We start from the raw sequence: 19,689 nt of genomic DNA, 5'->3' as shown, positions 1-19,689 counted from the left end.
TACTAGCTCTGTTCTTTAATTAGTTTTAGGATCTTGGGCAAATAACTTTACCTGCCTGGACCTCCTGGTGGGCTCTGTAGAAAGATGCCAGACTATAAAAGGCATATTCCACCTCTAATATTTGAGGCTACCAACATTTTATCATGAAGTCCCATTTAAATCACTTAAAATTCTCTGGTAGTCAACAGTACAACAGGCCCATTAATGCTTAATAAATTAGTTAATTGCCCTTACATGTGGCTCCTTAGGGTCTGAGTTTGATGGCTTGTTAATTTATAAACACTGGTTCCAAAGACCATGTCAAATTTCACTTCACTTTCCAATCCATGCCAGTGTTGTGGGATTTTAAATACACCTTCAATGGGTGAAAAAATGCACTATTGAGAGTCAAACCGTGGTCAGACCATCACTTCATATGCTCAATATGACTGGATATTAGACTTTAAACAGGATAAAGGAGCCCATGAAATACAGCCTGTCTCCTGGGTGCAGGAAGCTCATAGGTCTGTGATTCTAAGCCCCCAGGTATGGGAGGAGAAGCATCAGGACGTTCCGAATGGATGGAAGAATAAACCAAGTTATCAAGAGGGCTGAGATAAGAAGGATCCTGAGCTGGGGGCAGGAAGGGTACAGTGGGTGTCTTCCAATGCTGAATCTATATTCACCAACAAAATGAACCACTGAAATAGCTGCTCTTCCTAAGCTGTGGCTTCTGCATATGTGCTCTGCCCTCTGTTTTCTCTCTCTGTGGAACAGGCCTGCAGCCCTGCCCCAGGAGGCTGCCATCAGCTCTGCCTGGGCTTGTTTGATATTGTCTGGTTTCCTGCACCCCAATTAGGATAATTCTTCTTCATCTAACAACCGGTTCCATTGACACTGGCATATTTACATTTACAAATGTTCTTCTTGCTCTTAGTGGCAGGCAGCACACACCCAGAGTTTGCCAAAGGTTCCAGTGTCCCTGGAGTGGAAAAAGCAGGGCTTAGTTTCAATAAGCACAATGCTGTTTCCTCCTTTTTCTCCTCCCTTTCTTGAGTATTTGTTGAAGTCTCCATCTGCCTTTCTGCTTGAAACACCCAGGAGGGTGGTCGTAATGGAATTGAGATTTAGCTAATACAAAACCTAAGGAATTGATGTAATTTGGGCTGAGTGCAATGTTGTCCACACGCCTACCCATACAGAACTTATAAATCCTCAGCTCACCCACAGGAGATATGGGGGGCTCTATGGATCTGCACTGCCTTGTTCTAGGGTATTGGCCAAGGAGACTGCTGCCCACACTCGGTTCTGCTGTAGTGTGCGTGCCACCCACACTGGCCCCAAGAGATGATGGAAGTGACTAAGGAGACCCTAGGGATGCAGGAGGTTGGCCATCCTTTAGACCCCCACTGAGTTTGCAAATCTCATCCTGCACCAAGAACTTGACTTGCAAAAAGCATCAGCCTGGTGATGCAGAAGGACGGTTAGGCCTGAAATGCCCTGCAGACAGCACCAGAGTAGGGGTAGCTGTTAGAAGGCTGATTAGTCATGCTGTTTCCTCGAGGGCCTGGGCCTGCTTATTCTTTGTCAACATAACTAACTGCCTATGAACAAAAAGAGGGTTCCACAGAAAGTGATTTTGAAAAAGGACGTATTTTCAACTGTAGGAAAGTTATAGGACTGCTGAAGAAAACTGCTTTATTTCTCTAACCAGGTCATCTAGGAATTTTAAGCAATTCTCTTTATTACTGCTTAGGAAGCCCTTTCACAGCCTGTTTCTGTCTGTATGAAGTAGTGTTTTAATTGCAAGGAATTAAGTGCAAGTTAATGCCTACTCCACTCAAGGGTAATGTGTATGTACACATGTGTGCATGTGTGTTTCAATCCCAACACTGAGCATGTGTTGTACAATGACACACACACACATGCACACGCACATGCACACACACACACACCAGCCAGTATTGTGAAAGCATTCACATCTGCTGTTAAGACCTTTCCACTTTTATGTAACAGTAGTCCTGTGAACCTGCCTTCTGCTCCTACCAGCTCCAGGACACAGACTGGGCTAATTTTTATTTCTTCTCTGGTGTTGGGCACAGTATTTATCCACACTTCCTCATGGGTCTTCTTTTCTTCCCCGCAGACTGGAGACTTTTTTGGTGAGGTCGAGGGAGCTGTGATGAACAAATTGTTAACAATGGGCTCCTTTAAAAGGTAAGGATTTTATGGTCCCCTGTGCCCCCTGAAATAGTTTGCCTAAATAAAATAAAACAAACCAAGGTCAAATAAAGCAAGCCCAGACTTGACCCCGTGGCTGGTTTTTACTTGTGTTCATGCTCCAGAAGATCTCGCTGAAATCTGATGCCTCTTGCATGAGTGTTAAGAGTCTTAGAAATGTGGCTCACAATGAGTTTCCTGTTCACCCAGTGTAGACTTTATGGGAGGCCAATATTGAAGTCAGAGCCTGCACTGGGACATGATTCTATCAGTCTCAAGCAAGTGATCACAAAGAAGTAGGAGCCGTGTTCACCTGGTCAAAACAGACAATTGCGTCTTGTCTCACACTGACAAGTTGGGAAAGCTTGCTAGAAATCTGGAACTCAGGGATGGCAAATGATGTTAGAGACTTAAGATAATTTTAGAAAACTAAGTGAAAGTTCTCAAAATCTGCTCCAGAGGGAGGTAATGTTTAAATCTGCTGCTAGAAGTAAACTCAGAGGGGGCCACGTGCCACTGGTGACCGGTACCCCTCAGCTGGGTGGTGACAGAGCTCATCCTTACCTGCAGCTCATACAGGAGGCTTCCTCATGTCCCTCCCAGGCAGGCCAGCCCCACTCCTGGGAACACCAAAGCCTATAGGAAAAGCCATCACCCCAGGAGATCAGGAAGCCAGTGATGTCCCTATGGAAGGCAACCTGCCTCCCTTTCTTTTACCTCCCAGGAAGAACGGTGGCCTTTGAAGTGGTGCTTTAATGGGCATATTTGATGCTGTTAAATGTATAAGAGCAGGAAATACAAGGACGAACCTCAGCCCGCCGGTGAGAACCCTTGCACGGCGGCTGCTGGTGGAAAGGCAGTCCCAGTTTATTACTCCCCTGCAGCTGAATGGCCAGGAAGTGTTAGCTCAGGAAATCGGACTTTTAAGCCAGTCAACAAGACCAACTGAGCACTGTGCTGAAAGCAGGGAATTCAGAAATGATGACCCAATTTTTGAGATTCCACAGCATGTTTATGCCACAAAGAGGCAGAAAAGAAATGGTATAAAATCTGGCGTAACTGCAGCTCTTCTGCAATCCCTAACACCCTTGCTGGCCCTCAGGCCTGCGTGGAGCAGTGCTCACTCCTGTTCAGGTCCCATTAAAATTCACGTGGTGCTTTTGCCTTTTTTGCCAGGAGTCCTTGTGCACTTGAAAGTTCTGCTCAGAGCCAGCCTGGGTTTGCCTGCTGTGGGGTTTGCCAGCTTCTTAAAGCTTCCCAAGGCAGCTCATGGAGTTCTGCAGCTTAGGGCACCCCAGCTTTCTCTGTCTCTCTGTGGACGTATGCATTTGTGTCGTGTTAGCTTGTTTTCAACTTGGTGGGGGAAGGAGGACCAAAATGAAGAATAATCACACACGTGTTTCTCATTTGAAGGCATATTTTTCAACTTCTTTGACAAAATCTTTTTTTTTTTTTTTCTGCTCCCTCTTAGATATCTTTTCAAACAGTTTGGTGGGAGAGAGAGAAAGGTTGTAGTGGAATTTTACATTCCTAATCTCCCCCTTAATGTGGGTAAAGGAAGGTTAGCAGAAATCTAGAAGTTTCTTTTGCCAACATAATAGCTATAGCATGTTTGAGAAATGGGGAGGGGTGGGACTTAATATAACAGCTACTGCTGTCATTCAGGAATTAGTGGACAGGCCTCCTGGGCCTATTTCAAGGCCCCCTCACCAGGGAAGAGCAGTGACAGTGTGGATTTTGGAGACAGGTGGGTTGGGTTCACAGCCAAGGCTCAAACATTTACTAGCTGCATGCCTTAGAAGAGGCTGAGTTACCTATCTAAGAAAATGAAGATGATAATCATTACTTCCAAGGGTCGCTGTTAGAGTTAATGAGATAATAATAAGCATACGGTTCTTACACAGTGCCTGGCAAATATTAAAGCCTCAATAATTGCTGGCTGCTACTGTGGTTTTTGTTGTTGGATCTCTGCTCAGTCTCGGCTCTGCTTTCTGCTTGGGACCAGACAATGCTTCTCTTGCATTCACACATCTCCTACCTGGCTCCCCAAGATGCCTAGTGATGGGGTCTCCAGCTCTGGAGTGCTGCTGTCTTCCTTGAAATGTGTGTCCTTGCCCTTTGCAGCATGCAGTGATTATCAGAGCTTGAGGTTGACAGTTCTTCATTCAGAGAAGGTCTGGATTTCAGAAACACTGAAAGGATGTAGCCGAAAGTAACTGGCAGGAAGAGGCAGAAGTCATGAACCTTGTTAAATTCAATCCCTTCTTCCCCCCAGTACAGGAGCCATGGAGACTAAGCTGCTTTGGTGACATGACTGAGCCCAGGCAAAGCACAGGCTGGGTTTACTGAACTGGCCTCCCATCCCTGCATCTCAGTGTCATGTGAAAGGGAAGTCTCTGTTGTGGGTGAGCAAATCACAACTTGAGAGAGCTCTGAGAAAGCTCCACAGCCATGTAGAATGATCTAAGAGGCAAAATAGTCACTCTTGGTCAGTTTTGCTGAGTCTTTGACTTGACTCTACCCAGCCAGATACATATGATATAGTATCAAGGGACCAAATAACATAGCAGTAGCTTCAGCAGTGTGAACGTAATGATCACAGGGCTACCTTCCCCAGGACCTACCACCCACTGGGCCAGTGCTATACCTGACAGATCCCATCTCTTGCAGTCCTTTCTAACAGCTCCATGAGACAGGTAGAAACAGGACTAGTGGTGTGATCTGCAGTGCCCAATGCAAAATAAAGTATGGGACTCTTGTTCAAAAAGCATTAGGAATCTCAAGTCAGCAAAAAGCAGAACATTCTGCCAAGCATGAAGCCCTTTGATGTGCTGGGTTCTCGTGCAGCTACACAGGCTGCATGCCCATGGAACTGCTCCTGGGCATAAGTGTACCCATTTTATAGAATCGAAGAAATGAGGCCTGGAAAGGTTAAGAGTCTTTGCATAGTAATGCTGGATTCAGACACGCTATAGTGTGAACACAGCAAGCATTTTCTGGCTGCTTTTCTTTACCTGGTTTTGTGTACATCAGTATTGTGTAGTGCTGGGTTTTCCTTCAGTCCTGCTAAAGAAGTGAAGGAGGGAAATGTTGGGCAGCAGTGTCTTATGCATGAAGCAGAACTTTCAGGATGTGAGGCCACCTGAGAGATAAGATGGTCCAGATTTCTTTCAGTGGAAGTGGAGAGACAGTTGTGCATGCCATGTTCCCAGCCTCCTGTGTTTTCCCATAAGATACCATATGCCTGGTCAGCTCTTTGTGATTCAAGCAGAAAACTTCAAATACATCATCATTCTTATGAAACTAGGTGGCCTCCCTGAGTAGTGACTCACTTAGATTTTTCATTTTAGCTATTTCATTTTAGCTATTCAAGAAATACTGAGTTAAAAGCACTGAGGTATCAGTTTAGATGCTGCCCACTTAGGAGATGCCTGCCTTTTGGTAACTTCAACTCACTAAATTTCAGTTTTCTCTGCAGCTAAATGGTACAGAAAGGATCATTCCCATACCTGCAACTGAGGGTTCAGTGGAGTAATGCAAGCTTTTACCAAACATCCTATGGTCTCTGCCAAGGTGTCTTCCCTTGTCTTTGCATATCTAATTATGCTGGAGAAAGGAAAAACCAACTGGATTGGCCTTTGGTTTGAAGAGAAAGTAACTGATTGCTAGTAACTTGTTTTTGTTGCTCTAGCAACTATCAATGTTCTTCTGTCTCTTGATTGTATCTTGGCTGTTTGTTTTATGTGCTCAGTGTAACATGCTGAGTTTTCACCTGCCCAGGCACTCATACTTTCCCTATGGGGCCTGGTAAATGTCCTCCTCACCTCCCCCCACACACATCAGCATGGCAGTCTTGTGTAGAATTTCCTGTGGTGGCTCCTTCTGCTACTTAAAGTTCCTTTCTTAAAAGGTGTCACTTTGGGTAGAATTCAAGTCTTGGACCATTTCTACCCCTGTCTCTACATGATGGAACTGCGCTGGCTTGATGGTGGTGCCTGCGAGCTTTCCTTGTCCTGGTAATCACATTACATTTCAGCAAATGCCCTGACCTTGGCGTCTAGAGAGTGTCAGGGAGAAGTCTGTTATGTTTGGACGACTGTTCTCCTTTAATGCTCACTGCCCCATCGGAGTCTAATACCCAGCAACTCTTGCAATGAATGTAATGGCTTTTTGGCTTCCTGTTGACCTGACCACTCTCACAGAAGTATGCTTTGTCAGAGGTGGCATTGAAGGGAACAAGAAGACAGATTGGCTTGGACAACTGTTTCGGGACCAGACTTTCTGGAATGCAGAGACGTGAAGATTCCAATGGATGGCTCTTTAAAAGAGGCTACTTGAGGAATCCTGATCACAGTAATAACAATACCTGCCCTCATGTGTGACAGAATAGCAGCATGTTTCATTTATTGAATAATAACTCCAGCAAGGCATTATTGCAAATAGTTTCGATGTATGACTTTAATTAATCCCCAAAACAACTCCATGAAATAACCACTGTCATTATTTCCATGTAACAAAGGAGAAAGTGAATGTGGAGACTGCAAGCATTTTAATAGCTTGTCCAAGTTTACCCACAATAGTGACAGAGATGGAATTTGAACTCATCTCTCTCAGATTTCATATTCCAGACCATGTTCTCTTAATCACTGTTCATCTTTTTCCATAGTTGAAGCAGACTAGTATTTTCTGCAGAGATTTTTTTTCCACATTCTTGCTTGTTGTTCTTTAAGAGATAGCAAAAGAAAGTATTTCAATCAAATTTGGAATTCATATGTCAATTAGTAGTGGATCCTACTAGAAAATAATGGGAAATTCCTAAATAACAGAAGTTTTAAGAATATTGATGTTTTCTTCTGTTTGTGTGAAGGAAGCCTGAGTTTTACAGGACACCTGAAAATACTAATTCGGGGACCTCAGGCTGTCATCATGGACCCATGACCACAACTTTTTTTCCTTTACCTTCCTTCAAGTTGGCTTTTTAGCTCAAGTTTGCTTCATAGTGCAAGGTGGTTGCTGAGCTCCAGCCATCATATCTACAATCTAAACTGACAGGTGGAAGGGAGAGGAGTCAGGGAAATCCAAAAGGTCAAATCAAATTTCTGTATTAAAATGTGTGCTGGTACAATACACCACTCCCTACAATACATCTGCTTAGTCACATGGCCTCGCCTGGCTACGAAGGACTCTGGAAAACTGCATACAGAGAAGTTGGAGTTCTGCTTGACAGGAGAAGAGAATGGATGTTGGGAGTCTGATAGGCTCCACCATATCCAACTTACCCCAGTTTGCTTCAGGCCGCACTTGTGCTGGCTTCCGGTAAATCCCCTTCAAAAACCCTCAAACCCTGTCACTCCCAGCCTTTTCCACAGTCCTGGGTAACACAAATGGCTGAAGTCCCCCTGACAGCTCATCTGTCCACGTGCTGGCCTGCACCAGCAGTCAAAGCAGGAGCACCCAGTAACACCTAAGGGGTTTGACCGATGAGAATGACACCAGCGACAGCGAGACTCCTAGCTACCAACCTACTGAACCTGGCATGTTGCAGTGAAGGTGTGATTTTGGTGCAGCCATCATGAAAGGCAGACAGAGCTTCACGAACTTGGCAGAGCCCGAGCTTCCTTGGTGGGACAAGCCCAGCATTCAAGTTCTTGCCTCAGTGAGTTTTACATTCACCAAGAAGAATTCAAATATTTCCTTCCAGTTCTTACTCAAAGAGATAGAAGAAATCTAATCTTCTATGCGGGATAAATTGTGATTCCATTTCCCCCCTCAGTTTAACAAATGGAGGTAATTTCATGTCAGGGGCAGGTGAGTGGCAAGCAAGTCACTGGCTCAGTGCGCTTACAGGACACCTTCCATGTTACCCACGCCCCAGGAGAGAAGTGGATGTGGCTGGAGAGCAGTGCTCTGCTTGAGTGGAAACATGGGCCTCTTGGCTACTGGCAGCATTTAGTTTTCCAGAGCTTCTCTATTTCAGAGGACTCTCTTGTTGGCTCCCTCATGCTCACACTTATTTATCAAATCACTGCTGCTCTCCAGAATGATGGGGAATTCTGTTCTTTCTTGAGTTTTGCAGACATCCCCTATTTAGCTGGTAGTGAATAGAACAGAGTTGTATTCATTTGCTATGGTGACCATAGCAAACAGCACAGGCTGAGTGGCTCTGATAGAAATTCATGATCTCACAGTTCTAGAGGCTGGAAGTTCAAGATTAAAGTGTAAGCAGGGTGATTTTCCTGAGGCCTCCCTCGTGTCTTGCATTTGGCCAAATTTTCACTGGTCTCACCTGGCTTCTCCTTTGTGTGTTCATCCCAGGTGTCGCTTTTTGTGTCCACATTTCCTCTTGTTATAGACTCCACCCAGATTAGATAGGGCCCCCCTGCAAGTGACTCTTTTTAACTTGATCATCTCTTGAAAGGCGCTGTCTCCAGACGCAGTCACATTTGGAGGTTCTTGGAGGTTAGTACTAATATATGGGCCTTGAAGGGGATTTAAAACAGCCCATCACACAACCCAGACTGGCATGGAACCTGGAAAGATGGGCTGTTGGTACAAGTTCCCATTCCTTCCTGCATAGCAATACTGTCAAGTAGGATGAGGAAGAGACACATGAAGGAAATAACTAGCAAGTGCACATCAAATTCTAAAATTTGTGGCTCTCAACCCTGGTTGTATATTAGAATTCCTTGGGTACCTTAAAAAAAAAAAACACTGATGCTGGGTCCCCAAACCTAATAATGAAATCTTAGGGGAGCAGGGTGATATGCAGGCATCAGCATATATGTATTATATATTTTTTTAAGATCCCCAGGTAATTCTAAAGGACTAGCAGAGTTAAGATTCATTGCCTAAACACATGTCAAAGTATGTGCTCACAAGTGCGGATAAGCAACCTGTATGCTTAACTGTTTGCCTAAGAACTGAGAGGAAGTTTATACCCCATTTTCCAGATTCTTCTGCTTAGATCTATCCCCATGGGCCATGGAAGCTACAGGACATCCTCTGGGGACCTACACTTGGGAAGCAGTTTAAATGCATAGCTTTAAAGACTAGAAAACCTAAGTAGGAATTCCAGCCCCTCCACTTACTAGCAGAGTAATTATCTTGGAACAGTGACTTCACCTTTCTGAACCTCAGTTTCCTCTTTTATAAAATTGCCCTTGTCCCTGACCTCAGAGATAATGCCTATTATCTGAGAGGAAGTGATTATTTCTTACTATTTCTTTTATTACCTGGGTGAAGTGATGACATAATAAGTATCTGCAACTTTCTTTTTATAATATTTATTTTTATATTATCAGCACCTGTTGAAAATCATTTGGTGCTGATGGACTCTGTAATCTACAGAATGAGTGGGGCTTTCTCTCCTGGGGCCCTGATGGGCCCAGTATCTGATGTGCTGTCCTTCTGGCCAGTCCAATCACATGAGTCTAGTCTCTGCTAATGATAGGTATTCATTAACTAGATTTGTTTCACTGATTTCCATGTAAAACATTCCAAGGCAGCAGAGACAGAATCATGTAAACTTGCCAGCTCTGCTGTGTCAGATGGTTACGCTGATCTTAAAGGACGGGAAATCTCTTTAAGAAATCACTGTGGGAAAAGGTGGTGACCAGTGCAAAAAGGAGAGAAGGGAGGCACCTTCTGGATCGTCTGTTAGTGCTCAGACCAACAGGTTGAGCTCTCCTGGCTTTCTGAGATGAATGAGCAGAGCTTCCCTTGATGAAAACCTATTTAAGAGTTTCCTGTGTTCCTGCTCCACGCCCTATCACTTGGAGGTTGAAAGGTGCCCCCAGAGAACACATTTTATAGCTCACCAAAGAATACATATTTTTACATGCTACCCTCGTCAGTCACTTTGCATCTCATACTTTTATATTCACAATGCTTAAATATATTCCATAGCAAGCCTCTAAGTCAAATGCCTCCCTGTCCTGCTGCTAGGGCCATATTTGCAAACATTGAGCTGCTTGAGATTGACTTTTAGGCACAGAGTTTAGCCAAAGCAAGCTAATTCAATGAGTCATTGCAGATCAAGTATTTGGCCTCATGGGCACATAGTAGGTGTTTACTAAACACTGGTCCCGCAGTTACTAACAAGTCTAAATTAACTGAACTTATACCTTTGAAATTCAGCCTTCTAATTCTTAGAAGAAATATTTTTCTTGGTCTGATTTTTGTCTAATTGGGAAAAAGGCAGAAGCAGCAAAAGGCCCCAGACAAGTCCTGTCGTCCTGGGTCTATCGTGCAAGTCAAAGGCTCTTCGGGTACAAGGGCAAGAGGGGCTGCCCAGACTTTGTTTGCATTTCTTTGAGTTTCATCTTGAGATAACCATATCTGCCTTTTGTCAAAGTTTCAAAGCAACCCTTCTGGGGAGCACAGAGATGCTAATGATAAGGTCTTGGGGTTACAGCCCACTGTTGAAGTGGCCTGGTGGTGATGTCATGGGGATTAAGGCATGTTATCTGTATTAAGAACAAACTCCCACCGCTGAGTGAGGCAGCATGCACCCCAATCTTGGGCTGGGCACGATGCTCCAGGCTTATTTTAGAGCTGAATGAAAGCAGGCAATTATCATGTTCTTTAACTATAATCAGCAGAACAGGATACAGGTAGCCACAAAATGGAGTTATTTAAAACAGTAACAAAATCACTTCAAAAAGGGTAATAATCTGGAAGTCTCTCTTTCTGCAACATCTATTTAAAGCTGTCAAAGCGTGGAGAAAGCAGGGAAGGCTTGTTTTGTAGCCTCCTCGATGGCAGTTGATTCAGAAAAGCTTCCTTGTAAAATGGAAGGCAGGACCCCTGGCCTGTGTGGCCCCAATACAGTTCAGTTTAGCCCCACCATGTGGACTGGCGCCATTAAAAGTGATCCCAGGAGAATCCTGAGCTTCCTGTCATCTGTCCTCCAGGTTGATTACCATGGCAAGGGGCCAGCTGGTCCGGCCTGGTCAGGTGACCCCACAACAGCCTCTCAACTTGATACTGGATGTTGGTTGTAAGACCTTATCTTGGGCAGCATTTCCTGTGACATTCCAGTAAGACGCTGAGATGGGGCACAGGTCTGAAGTCTAAACCTTTCCTTGGACCTGTCAGCCTGCTACTGGAATGAAGGCACAGAGAGGTGGCTTCAACTTAGCCCCCATCTAATGGCTCTGTCACTGGTGAGGTGTGAACTGGGAGATAGTAACTAGGCTCGCTGAGACTGGGTTTGCCCATCTGTAAAATAGACATGGTTTGGCCTCCCTTGTGGTGCAGTGGGTTAAGACACAGCACTATGAAGCTATCTGCGGCCACTGCAGCACAAGTTCGATCCTTGGCCAGGGAGCTACGCACATGGCACAGCAGACCTCTCCAATCTCGCCTGCTGCTCCCCTCAGTAGTGTATTTCAGTAGATCCCCTTGTTCTTTTCCCTACTCTGTCTCTGGTGAATCCTCTCAACCCCATATCTCTGGCCTCCACCCAGCTCTTGTAGGAATAAATAAATAAATCTTTTTTTTAAATGGGGATGGTTAGCATCTCCTGTAAGGCATGCTGAGAACAACACCTGCTCTGTTGCTCAGTGGAGTCTAGCAGACACCATCTGCTGTACGTGGTCCTAAGTGAAGAAGCCCACAGCAGAAGGTCCTGCATCACCTCTCGGTAATCCCAACATTTCTGCTGAGCATGCCTGGCACTGCCACAACAAGTATACATTTTATTCTGCATCATAAGTCCCAATGAACCAGGAAACCAGGAAACCTGTCCACCCTACAGCCAACTGGATAAAGCCTGAGTCAATTCCCATAACTGTAAACATTCCTATTAATTGATAATGGCAGTGAAAACCATACTGATCAATTATAACAGAAGCTGCAGCCATGTCTTTTCTTAAATGCTTCCTCTGTGCCAGGAACTGTGCTAAAGACAACATATACATAATTTCATGTAATCCTCATGACCACGCTATAAGGTAGCCATTATTCTCACCATTTTATATTTCATAAATGAGGGAACAGAGGTAGCAAGAGGGTGAAAATAAATAAATAGATATATAGATAGATAAATAGATAAAACATTGTAACATTGCAATAGGAGGCTCAGGTGTCACTGCGTCAAAGCTAGCATTTTAACCATTAAATCATATTTCTGTCATGTGTGCCTTTGTGTATAGTGTGTTTGTAAAAGTCCAAACTCTAACAGGCTGTGAACTTAGATCTTCTGCCGTGAGGATTGTAACAAGGCTGATATGACATGTAGTATATTTCAGTAAACTTCCCCATGCCTGGTTATCTAAATCTCAGAACCTCTCTGTGAGTCATTTTATCATGAGAAATGAAGCCTCAGAAATCTGCTTATGATTCCATCTTGGATAAATGGCAGGGTCAGCCTTTAAAGCCACGCCACTCTGCACCCACATCTGCAAGAGAGCAGGTGTGTCCCTCAGCCACACTGCTGCTCACCCAGGCCCTGGACTGAGTTCCAAATCTGGAGACAGAGTTCAGCAGTAGGACAAGAATGGAGGCTCATGTAATTCCTGCCAAATACTAGAAAGTCCTTTCAGAGGTGCCTGTAGGTCCCTCAGATGAGGATGGAGACTGAGGCAGGGTGGGTCAGGGAGAGACTGGAGAGGCCTGCTGTGGTCAGCAATTGATTAGTAGCTGGGTTAGTGTCAGTGGTAAGCGCTCCTGTGAGAGTGTGTCCCTTAGCTCCCCAACTCAGCCACTTGGCTGGTTCACAGGCTTCATTTCTGCCTCAGGTGATACAGCTCCGGCTTGCATCAACTGTGAGCCCAGTGAACAGGAGAGAAGAAACTTTCTGATGAGGAAGAGCTTCAGGCATTTGCTGGGAGGTTGTGTGACCAGCAGTTTCTTCTGTGACCTTGTACCAGGGATGCCCGTGTGGCGCAGTCAGGAGCTGGTCTCCATCTTGAGATGGTCACCTGTGGCCAGTTTCTACTTGCCTGTGGGTGGCTCTTTGTTAATCTGTGAGTGTGATGTTCCTAATTTGTCCAGAGGAAGAGCATTCACATCACACTTGCCCTTGACCTCTTCCATTTCTGCTATGTCATCTCTATTTAAGATTCATGCAACCAGGCAATCATTCATGCACTTGACACTTTAAATCCAATGCTCCTCTGTGCTGAGTGCAGTGCAGGTGCTATGGGCAGCCATGAGTCAGACCCCACACCGGTCCTGCCACAGGGAACTCTCATTCTAGTATTTATTTCCAGCACAGCATTACAAATGCTTCACATTTAGCAGTGTATTTTCCTGCAAAAGAATTCTTTTTTAATTTTAACTATTATTTTTTTAATTTTATATATTTTTACATCATTTTTCATTTTTGCACAATGTATGCATTTTCATCTTGGTTATAGTCCCCATACAATCCACCTCCACCGCCCCCTTGTTTTGATCCTTGCAGCAACATGGATGGAGCTGGAAGGGATCATGCTCAGCGAAAAAAGCCAGAAAGAAAAAGAATAATACCCAATAGTCTCACTCATAGCAGGGATTTAGAAAACCTAGATAAGGAACCAGGAAAAAGACAAATTATAAAAAAGTAAAAATCAAAATCAACAAGCAACTGTAAAAGAGTTCTTGAGGGGGGAGTTCCTTTCAGTTATGTGGAAGTTCTGGTACTGCAGTGTTTACAGGTCATCTGGAAGCTGCTGTATAACTCAGCCTGGACTTCAAGTCACTCTCCCTGCGCTGTTAGGTATAATAGGAAGGGAAGCTTAGGGGAAGGATGGGATGTCTGCCTTCTTTGTGATAACTGGTTCACTCCATCAAAAAGCTGTTCAGATGCTACCAGAAACTGTCATTCTCCTTTACTTTGTAATTTGTTAATGGGGGATTTAAAATATCTGGAAAATTATAATATAAAACATCTTTGCAGCTGAGTCAAGGTCACCATTACGATGAGAGCTATACTTGTACTAGCAATGGAGAAAGCATTTCTTGTGTCATAAATGTCTGTTTTTAAAAGAACACAATCGTATAAAGTAAAAATCAAAATTAGGGCCTCACCTGGTGGCACAGTGGTTGAGCACTGCAACGCTGCAGCGTCTGCCTGCAGCGTCTGCCTGCAGCGTCTACAGCATTGGTTTGATCCCTAGCCTCTGGCAAGGGTCCCACATGGCGTGCAGACCTCTCCTGCCATGCCCACTGCTCTCCTCAGCAGTGTATTTCATCATCTGCCTGTTCTGTTCCCCACTCTGGCTCTGGTGAATTCTCTCACCCTCCTGCGCTCCTGACTGTGCCCAGTGCTTGTATAAATATATAAATAAATAAATGAATGAATGAATAAATAAATAATAAAATCTTAAAAAAAATAAAAATCAACAAGCAACTCTAAACCAGACACACTATGAGAGGGGTGGGGAGGAGGGATTAGTATCAAAATAAGGGGGGTGGGAATTGTATGGGGAATATAACCAAGATGAAAATGCATACATTGTGCAAAAATGAAAAACAATGTAAAAATATATAAAATAAAACTTTAAAAAATCAACAACACAATCACTACTATGGTGGTGACAGGTGGGATTACAACCAATGAGTCAGCTGGTTTCCAGCAGGTTGGAAAAGTACCTGTCTTGCCTTGGTCAAGGCCTGCTTCCCAGAGCTTGAGAGAAACAGAGGATCCTGCTATTTCTGAACCCAAACTGGCTCTTCCCAGTGCTCCAAGATCTTGGAGTCATGTCCCAAGTGAATTCCCTCCAGGGTCCAGTTCAGAACAGCACACCCCCTTTGGAGGGCCCTGGTCCATGCGGATGATCCTCGTCCAAACCAAAATGACTCTTTCATCATGCTCCTTGTTTGTCATCCCTGGTAGCTTATATTTGCTTGTGTTGGTCACTGCTGCACCAGATGATGGTGTTTGTGATAATTCACCTTGCTGACCCATAGCATCTTTTGGTTCCTGTGTTCTTCCAGTTAGTGAAGCTCCTTTCCACTCTTTCCTATAGAATCACACTTTATGACTATCAAGCCATGTGCAGAGCCAACAAGGAGAGCAGTGACGGTGCCCGTGGCCTCCTGGACGTAAGTGCAGAGCAGTCACCCCTAAAACCCCTGATGTTTTTGTCTGTGTGTGAGCAGCTATTTCTTTGGAATAACCAAGTTTATCTTTGTAAAACAATGAACATTTAAAGGTATTTCCTGGCTTTACTGGTTAGGAAAAACCACTTCCATTTAATCCCAAATGCAGTGGTTATATGAATGACAAACAGGTCTAAAATCTTTGATGGATCCATGTGGCAGGCCCCTAATGATAAATAAAAAAGAGAAGTTGTCCTAATTTTCTCATTCTCATAGAAACAAGAATTTGGTTTTGTTCAACAGCTCATCCTGAGGATTTATAGCAGAGCTGTTAGCTTATGAACAGGTCCACGCTTTGATCATAGACACCCTGCCCTAATCATGCTGCTGCTGAGGTTCAGCTTCACTTCAGCTGAAGCTGTTTTAATTGATGATTTTACAGTTGAAGATCAATCAATATAACTACTGTATCATTAGAAACTGGCTCAGACTGCCAGAACTGTTATAATGTACTCCCAATAAAATGATACAATTTGCAGTGTGCAAGATATAGAAGCTTGGTTACCAATAACCTAAAACCACAGGACAAGCAGACATAGTTTTGAGATATATATATGATGCCAAACTGTGTAAAGTACATATACACACCTAGATATATAACACCCTGACATGTTATCATTTTGTAAATACCAAAAATTAACTTAAAAGTAATCTGAAACACAAGATTTAAGAGCCATTTGATTTTAAAGACTACACTCTTTTTCATTTGCAGATGTAAGATCTTGCAAGAGGATTATTTAAAAATCAAACATTTAGCATGGTTCTCCTACCTGAAGGGGCAAGAAATGATTTGGAGCTGGGAAATTTTTGATAGGCAGCTAAGAACTAAGAGTTGGACATATTAAAAAGTATAACTTAATAGTGTGAATCAACATGTCTTTCCAAACAAAACTTCCCTAACTGTAGCATGAATATTTCCAGACTTAAAATGTTCCCAAGTTACTTTTTCACCATTAGGCCTGAAAGCTCAATAGCTTTACCCTTCTGACTGATATTGTGCATTTAATATTTTTAATCCTTTATTTACAAAATCCCTTTGTCTACCCATAAATTCAGCCCATATCTGGCCTATAGTGCTTGAGTGCCCTTCCCCCATCTCAGCTGAGCTGCCCTGGGCCTCCCGCCCTCTACCTCCAAAACCTCCCCATCCCTTTGTTCATTCTCTACTCCCTTCTGTCCACTCTGCCAAAGGTGCCTGAAATGTCATCACCCATCCCAGCAGGCCAGAAGACACAGCAGAATGTCTCCTCGTGGGGCTGCCTGGGTCTTTTTGAAAGAAAGATGATTATTTTTCAAGCCCTAAGAAATACAGTGGCACAACCACAGGCCTAAGAGGCTGCATTTAGTTTCAGGAAATAGTTAATAGATCACAGACTTATCTCACCCTAGTCCTGAGGTTCCTGTGATTCAGGGGATGATGTTGATACACTCAGTCAAATCAGATTGTCCAGGCTGCGACAATCTGGGTGGGCTGAGAGTAACCCAGTAGGTATTTTTGGTTGCAGTTGTCTCTTCGTTTCCTTACTGACTTGAAAAAGTGATGTTTCAACAATGGTTAGGAGTATATAAATTGGTTCTTGTTTAATTTAAAATTGGCTAACTCCTCTCCCTGTTCCTAGTTCTAGCCTTTATCAAAATGTTCAAAGTTTGGATCATACCACTATGGCATTTCAGTTCTACTGATACCTAAACACAACCATGGGGTTCAGAGATTTCTCTGGCCCTGCCATCTGGGGCTACAGCTTTGCCTGTGTCATTGCCTGTCTCCCAAGTCCTCCCAGCACTTGCATATCTGGCATACCTAGGTACAAAGAACCGACTGAGGGGGAGACGTGGTATTTTCCAGAATTCAGGAAATTGAATTATCCACATAGGAAATATCACAGAGTAAACAATCCAACTGCTTTTTTTAATTAAAATATTCTGAAATAAAGATTAGGCTGTCAATGCCTTCTTTTATAGAGTGAAGGGGATTTTCTGCAAGGATAAAATCACATGTTTATATGGTTATCATTTTTTTCAAGTCCAAATATGTAAGTGTGAGAAAAGGCAGCTTAAATTTAACATAATTCATGGGCGGCATTAAAATCAAGTGTATGCAATTTTTGCTTGTTTCAATGAATGACATACAGTGATGGAGAACAGGGAATCACCTTTCTGAGAGGCAGCCTCTGAATTACCATTGGAAATTAGTTATGCGATCCCAGGCCCTCAGCATTAGGCTGCAAAATATTAGCCCCTAGAGGGTAAAGGTTTAAGCATCGTTTGCTGAACTTCCTTTTTCCTCCCAGAGATAACCCCTGTATTAGATCATGTTTATTTTACTTGTAAATCACATCTCACTACAGGGAAGTTCAAAGTTTTAAAATGTTAGTTTTGGGATACAGTATCCAACCATTTTCTTATTTTAGTTAGAGCCTCACTGGTTTTTAACCTGATATTAATCTCCCCAGAAGAATAACATTGTCTTTATGTAAAGCCTTAAGTTAAACTACAAATTTTGTGTGTGATCATAGTTTTTAATGAACTGAATTCTTCTCTTCAGCCTTATAATGCTTTCCTTGCTGCAGTAAAATGGATAATGACAGAACTTGTATTGTAAGTACAATTTGCTACATTAAAAAAAAAAAAAAGATCATTGCTTTTCTTTTTGCACTATAGAGTAAATTGGGGGACTGTGCTTCATGTGTTTAGTAACCATTAGATTCATAATGATAACCGCTAGATCCAATGTGATAACCTCATTGGACATTTCAGAGCATTGGACATTGACCCCAAAGTGATCTTTTATTAAGTTATTCCTGGTTCCTGCTTACTCCCTTATGTCATTGTTTAGCAGACTAACAGCTTGCAATACACAAACCAAATTTATTTATTGTGGTTACTGTTAAATTTAACATAGATGTCTGGCTGTTTTTAATGCAGCCTGGGTGGGCTGTGGTCAAAAGAACAAATTGCCAGGGCTGTCCACTATGCTACTTAGGATGTCTTGGCATGTGCAGGGCTGGGGGTCTGTGCAGGCATGGGCCAGGGGCCGGGGCTTTTCTTAGGTGTGATTTAATTGTTTATCCTGTCAAATTATGGTCCTGTTCAGAAGGTTCTGGATGCTCAGACTTGAAATGACACAAAGATGAAAGACTTGCCTTCCAGATGAGATACTGGACACTTTACAGAAACACTCTGTTACACAAAAGGGAGGGGGGATTCCCTGGATGAGCATGTAAACCAGATTGTCTAAACTTCACTGAACTGTTTCATTCTTATTTTCCTCATTCAGCCTCCAATGCTGTGGGTTTAAGGCAAATTTCTTGCCAATTTGATGAATAGGCATTGTCTTCTTTATTGTTTTCATGGAGCCTATTGATTTAACAAAATTACAAATCCAAGTGAGTGGGAAATAATTTCTACACATGCATAAGAGACAGGAAATGCAATACCAACTAATAGGGAGATTTTTACTGAGAGTGAGATACTGGAGATGGTAGCCATGGGTCTACAGAAGAAATGACCAATCTGTCTCTGTTTATTTGGAGAGAATTTATATTACTTTTGTGTTTTTTACTGGCAATTGAAAAATTTGGTTTTTTGAAGTAGCATCATTTCATAAAGTTTTATCCCATCTGTTGCTACCTATGTGTAGACACTCGTGTGCACACATATACACATGATTGAATGAGTTTGTGCTATAGTATAAATTTTGAAGTTACTGAGGACCATAGCCTAGGAAGAGAACATTCTATTCATATTTCTGAAACAAAGCAGTTAGAATCAAATAGAGGTTGACTGTTTACTATGGACTCAAACTATAACTTTTGTCTAGGTAAACCTGATTTCAAGGCTTGGCTGGCACTGATGATAAATTAGTCTTTCACAGTAAGATAAAACTCAGTGAAAATTAAATGGTAACTGAACCAGCCATGCCGATATCTCCATGTAGTGCTATTATTCTTTCAAATGAGGTGAATGATGCTAAAAACAAATTGTTGCTATTCTGTGCAGAGTGTGAATGACCAAGTAACTGGGCTTTCCCATCACCTGTTTAGGTTCCTGGTGGAATTTAACCTGTGCAGTTGGTGGCACTCAGATATGACAGCTAAAGGTAAGCAACAACTGGATTCTAGTTCTTAGCTCAGAGTGATAAACCCTGGGTTCACTGGCTGCTTTTCATCAGGGATGTGCTCACGTAAAACTACCTGTGACAAAATGATGATTTTCAGCTCGGTCAGCAAAAGGCATTCTTTTTATTATGTGCAGCGCTGTTCAGGCTGACAGAAATTTCACAGACTTCAGTCAGCCCACTTTGAATGTGCACTGTGGCCTGATTCCTTAGCAAAGGCTTCAAGGTCATACATCACACTGGTGGGTTCTTCAATAAGTTTGTGGGCAGTGCAGAATCTAAGGGAG

The 19,689-nt window shown here is 43.1% G+C and overlaps 1 protein-coding gene across 1 annotated transcript in view; it reads left to right on the top strand.

Annotated features, from left to right (window-relative positions):
• CACNA2D3 (calcium voltage-gated channel auxiliary subunit alpha2delta 3) overlaps window positions 1-19,689 on the top strand; it is a gene marked incomplete at both ends in the record, with an annotated part of 806,408 nt that overhangs the window by 732,707 nt on the left and 54,012 nt on the right. The window contains 4 exons of the mRNA XM_084248330.1: window positions 2,126-2,196; window positions 15,153-15,228; window positions 17,831-17,883; window positions 19,329-19,384. Of these exons, the coding sequence (XP_084104456.1) occupies window positions 2,126-2,196; window positions 15,153-15,228; window positions 17,831-17,883; window positions 19,329-19,384 (256 nt within the window). The remainder of the gene's footprint in view (window positions 1-2,125; window positions 2,197-15,152; window positions 15,229-17,830; window positions 17,884-19,328; window positions 19,385-19,689) is intronic.

The sequence above is a fragment of the Talpa europaea genome, assembly GCF_964194135.1.
Source record: "Talpa europaea genome assembly, chromosome: 11".
Lineage (NCBI taxonomy): Eukaryota > Metazoa > Chordata > Mammalia > Eulipotyphla > Talpidae > Talpa > Talpa europaea.
Note: the sequence above shows the minus strand (reverse complement) of the source record. Positions and strands in the feature narration are given on the sequence as shown.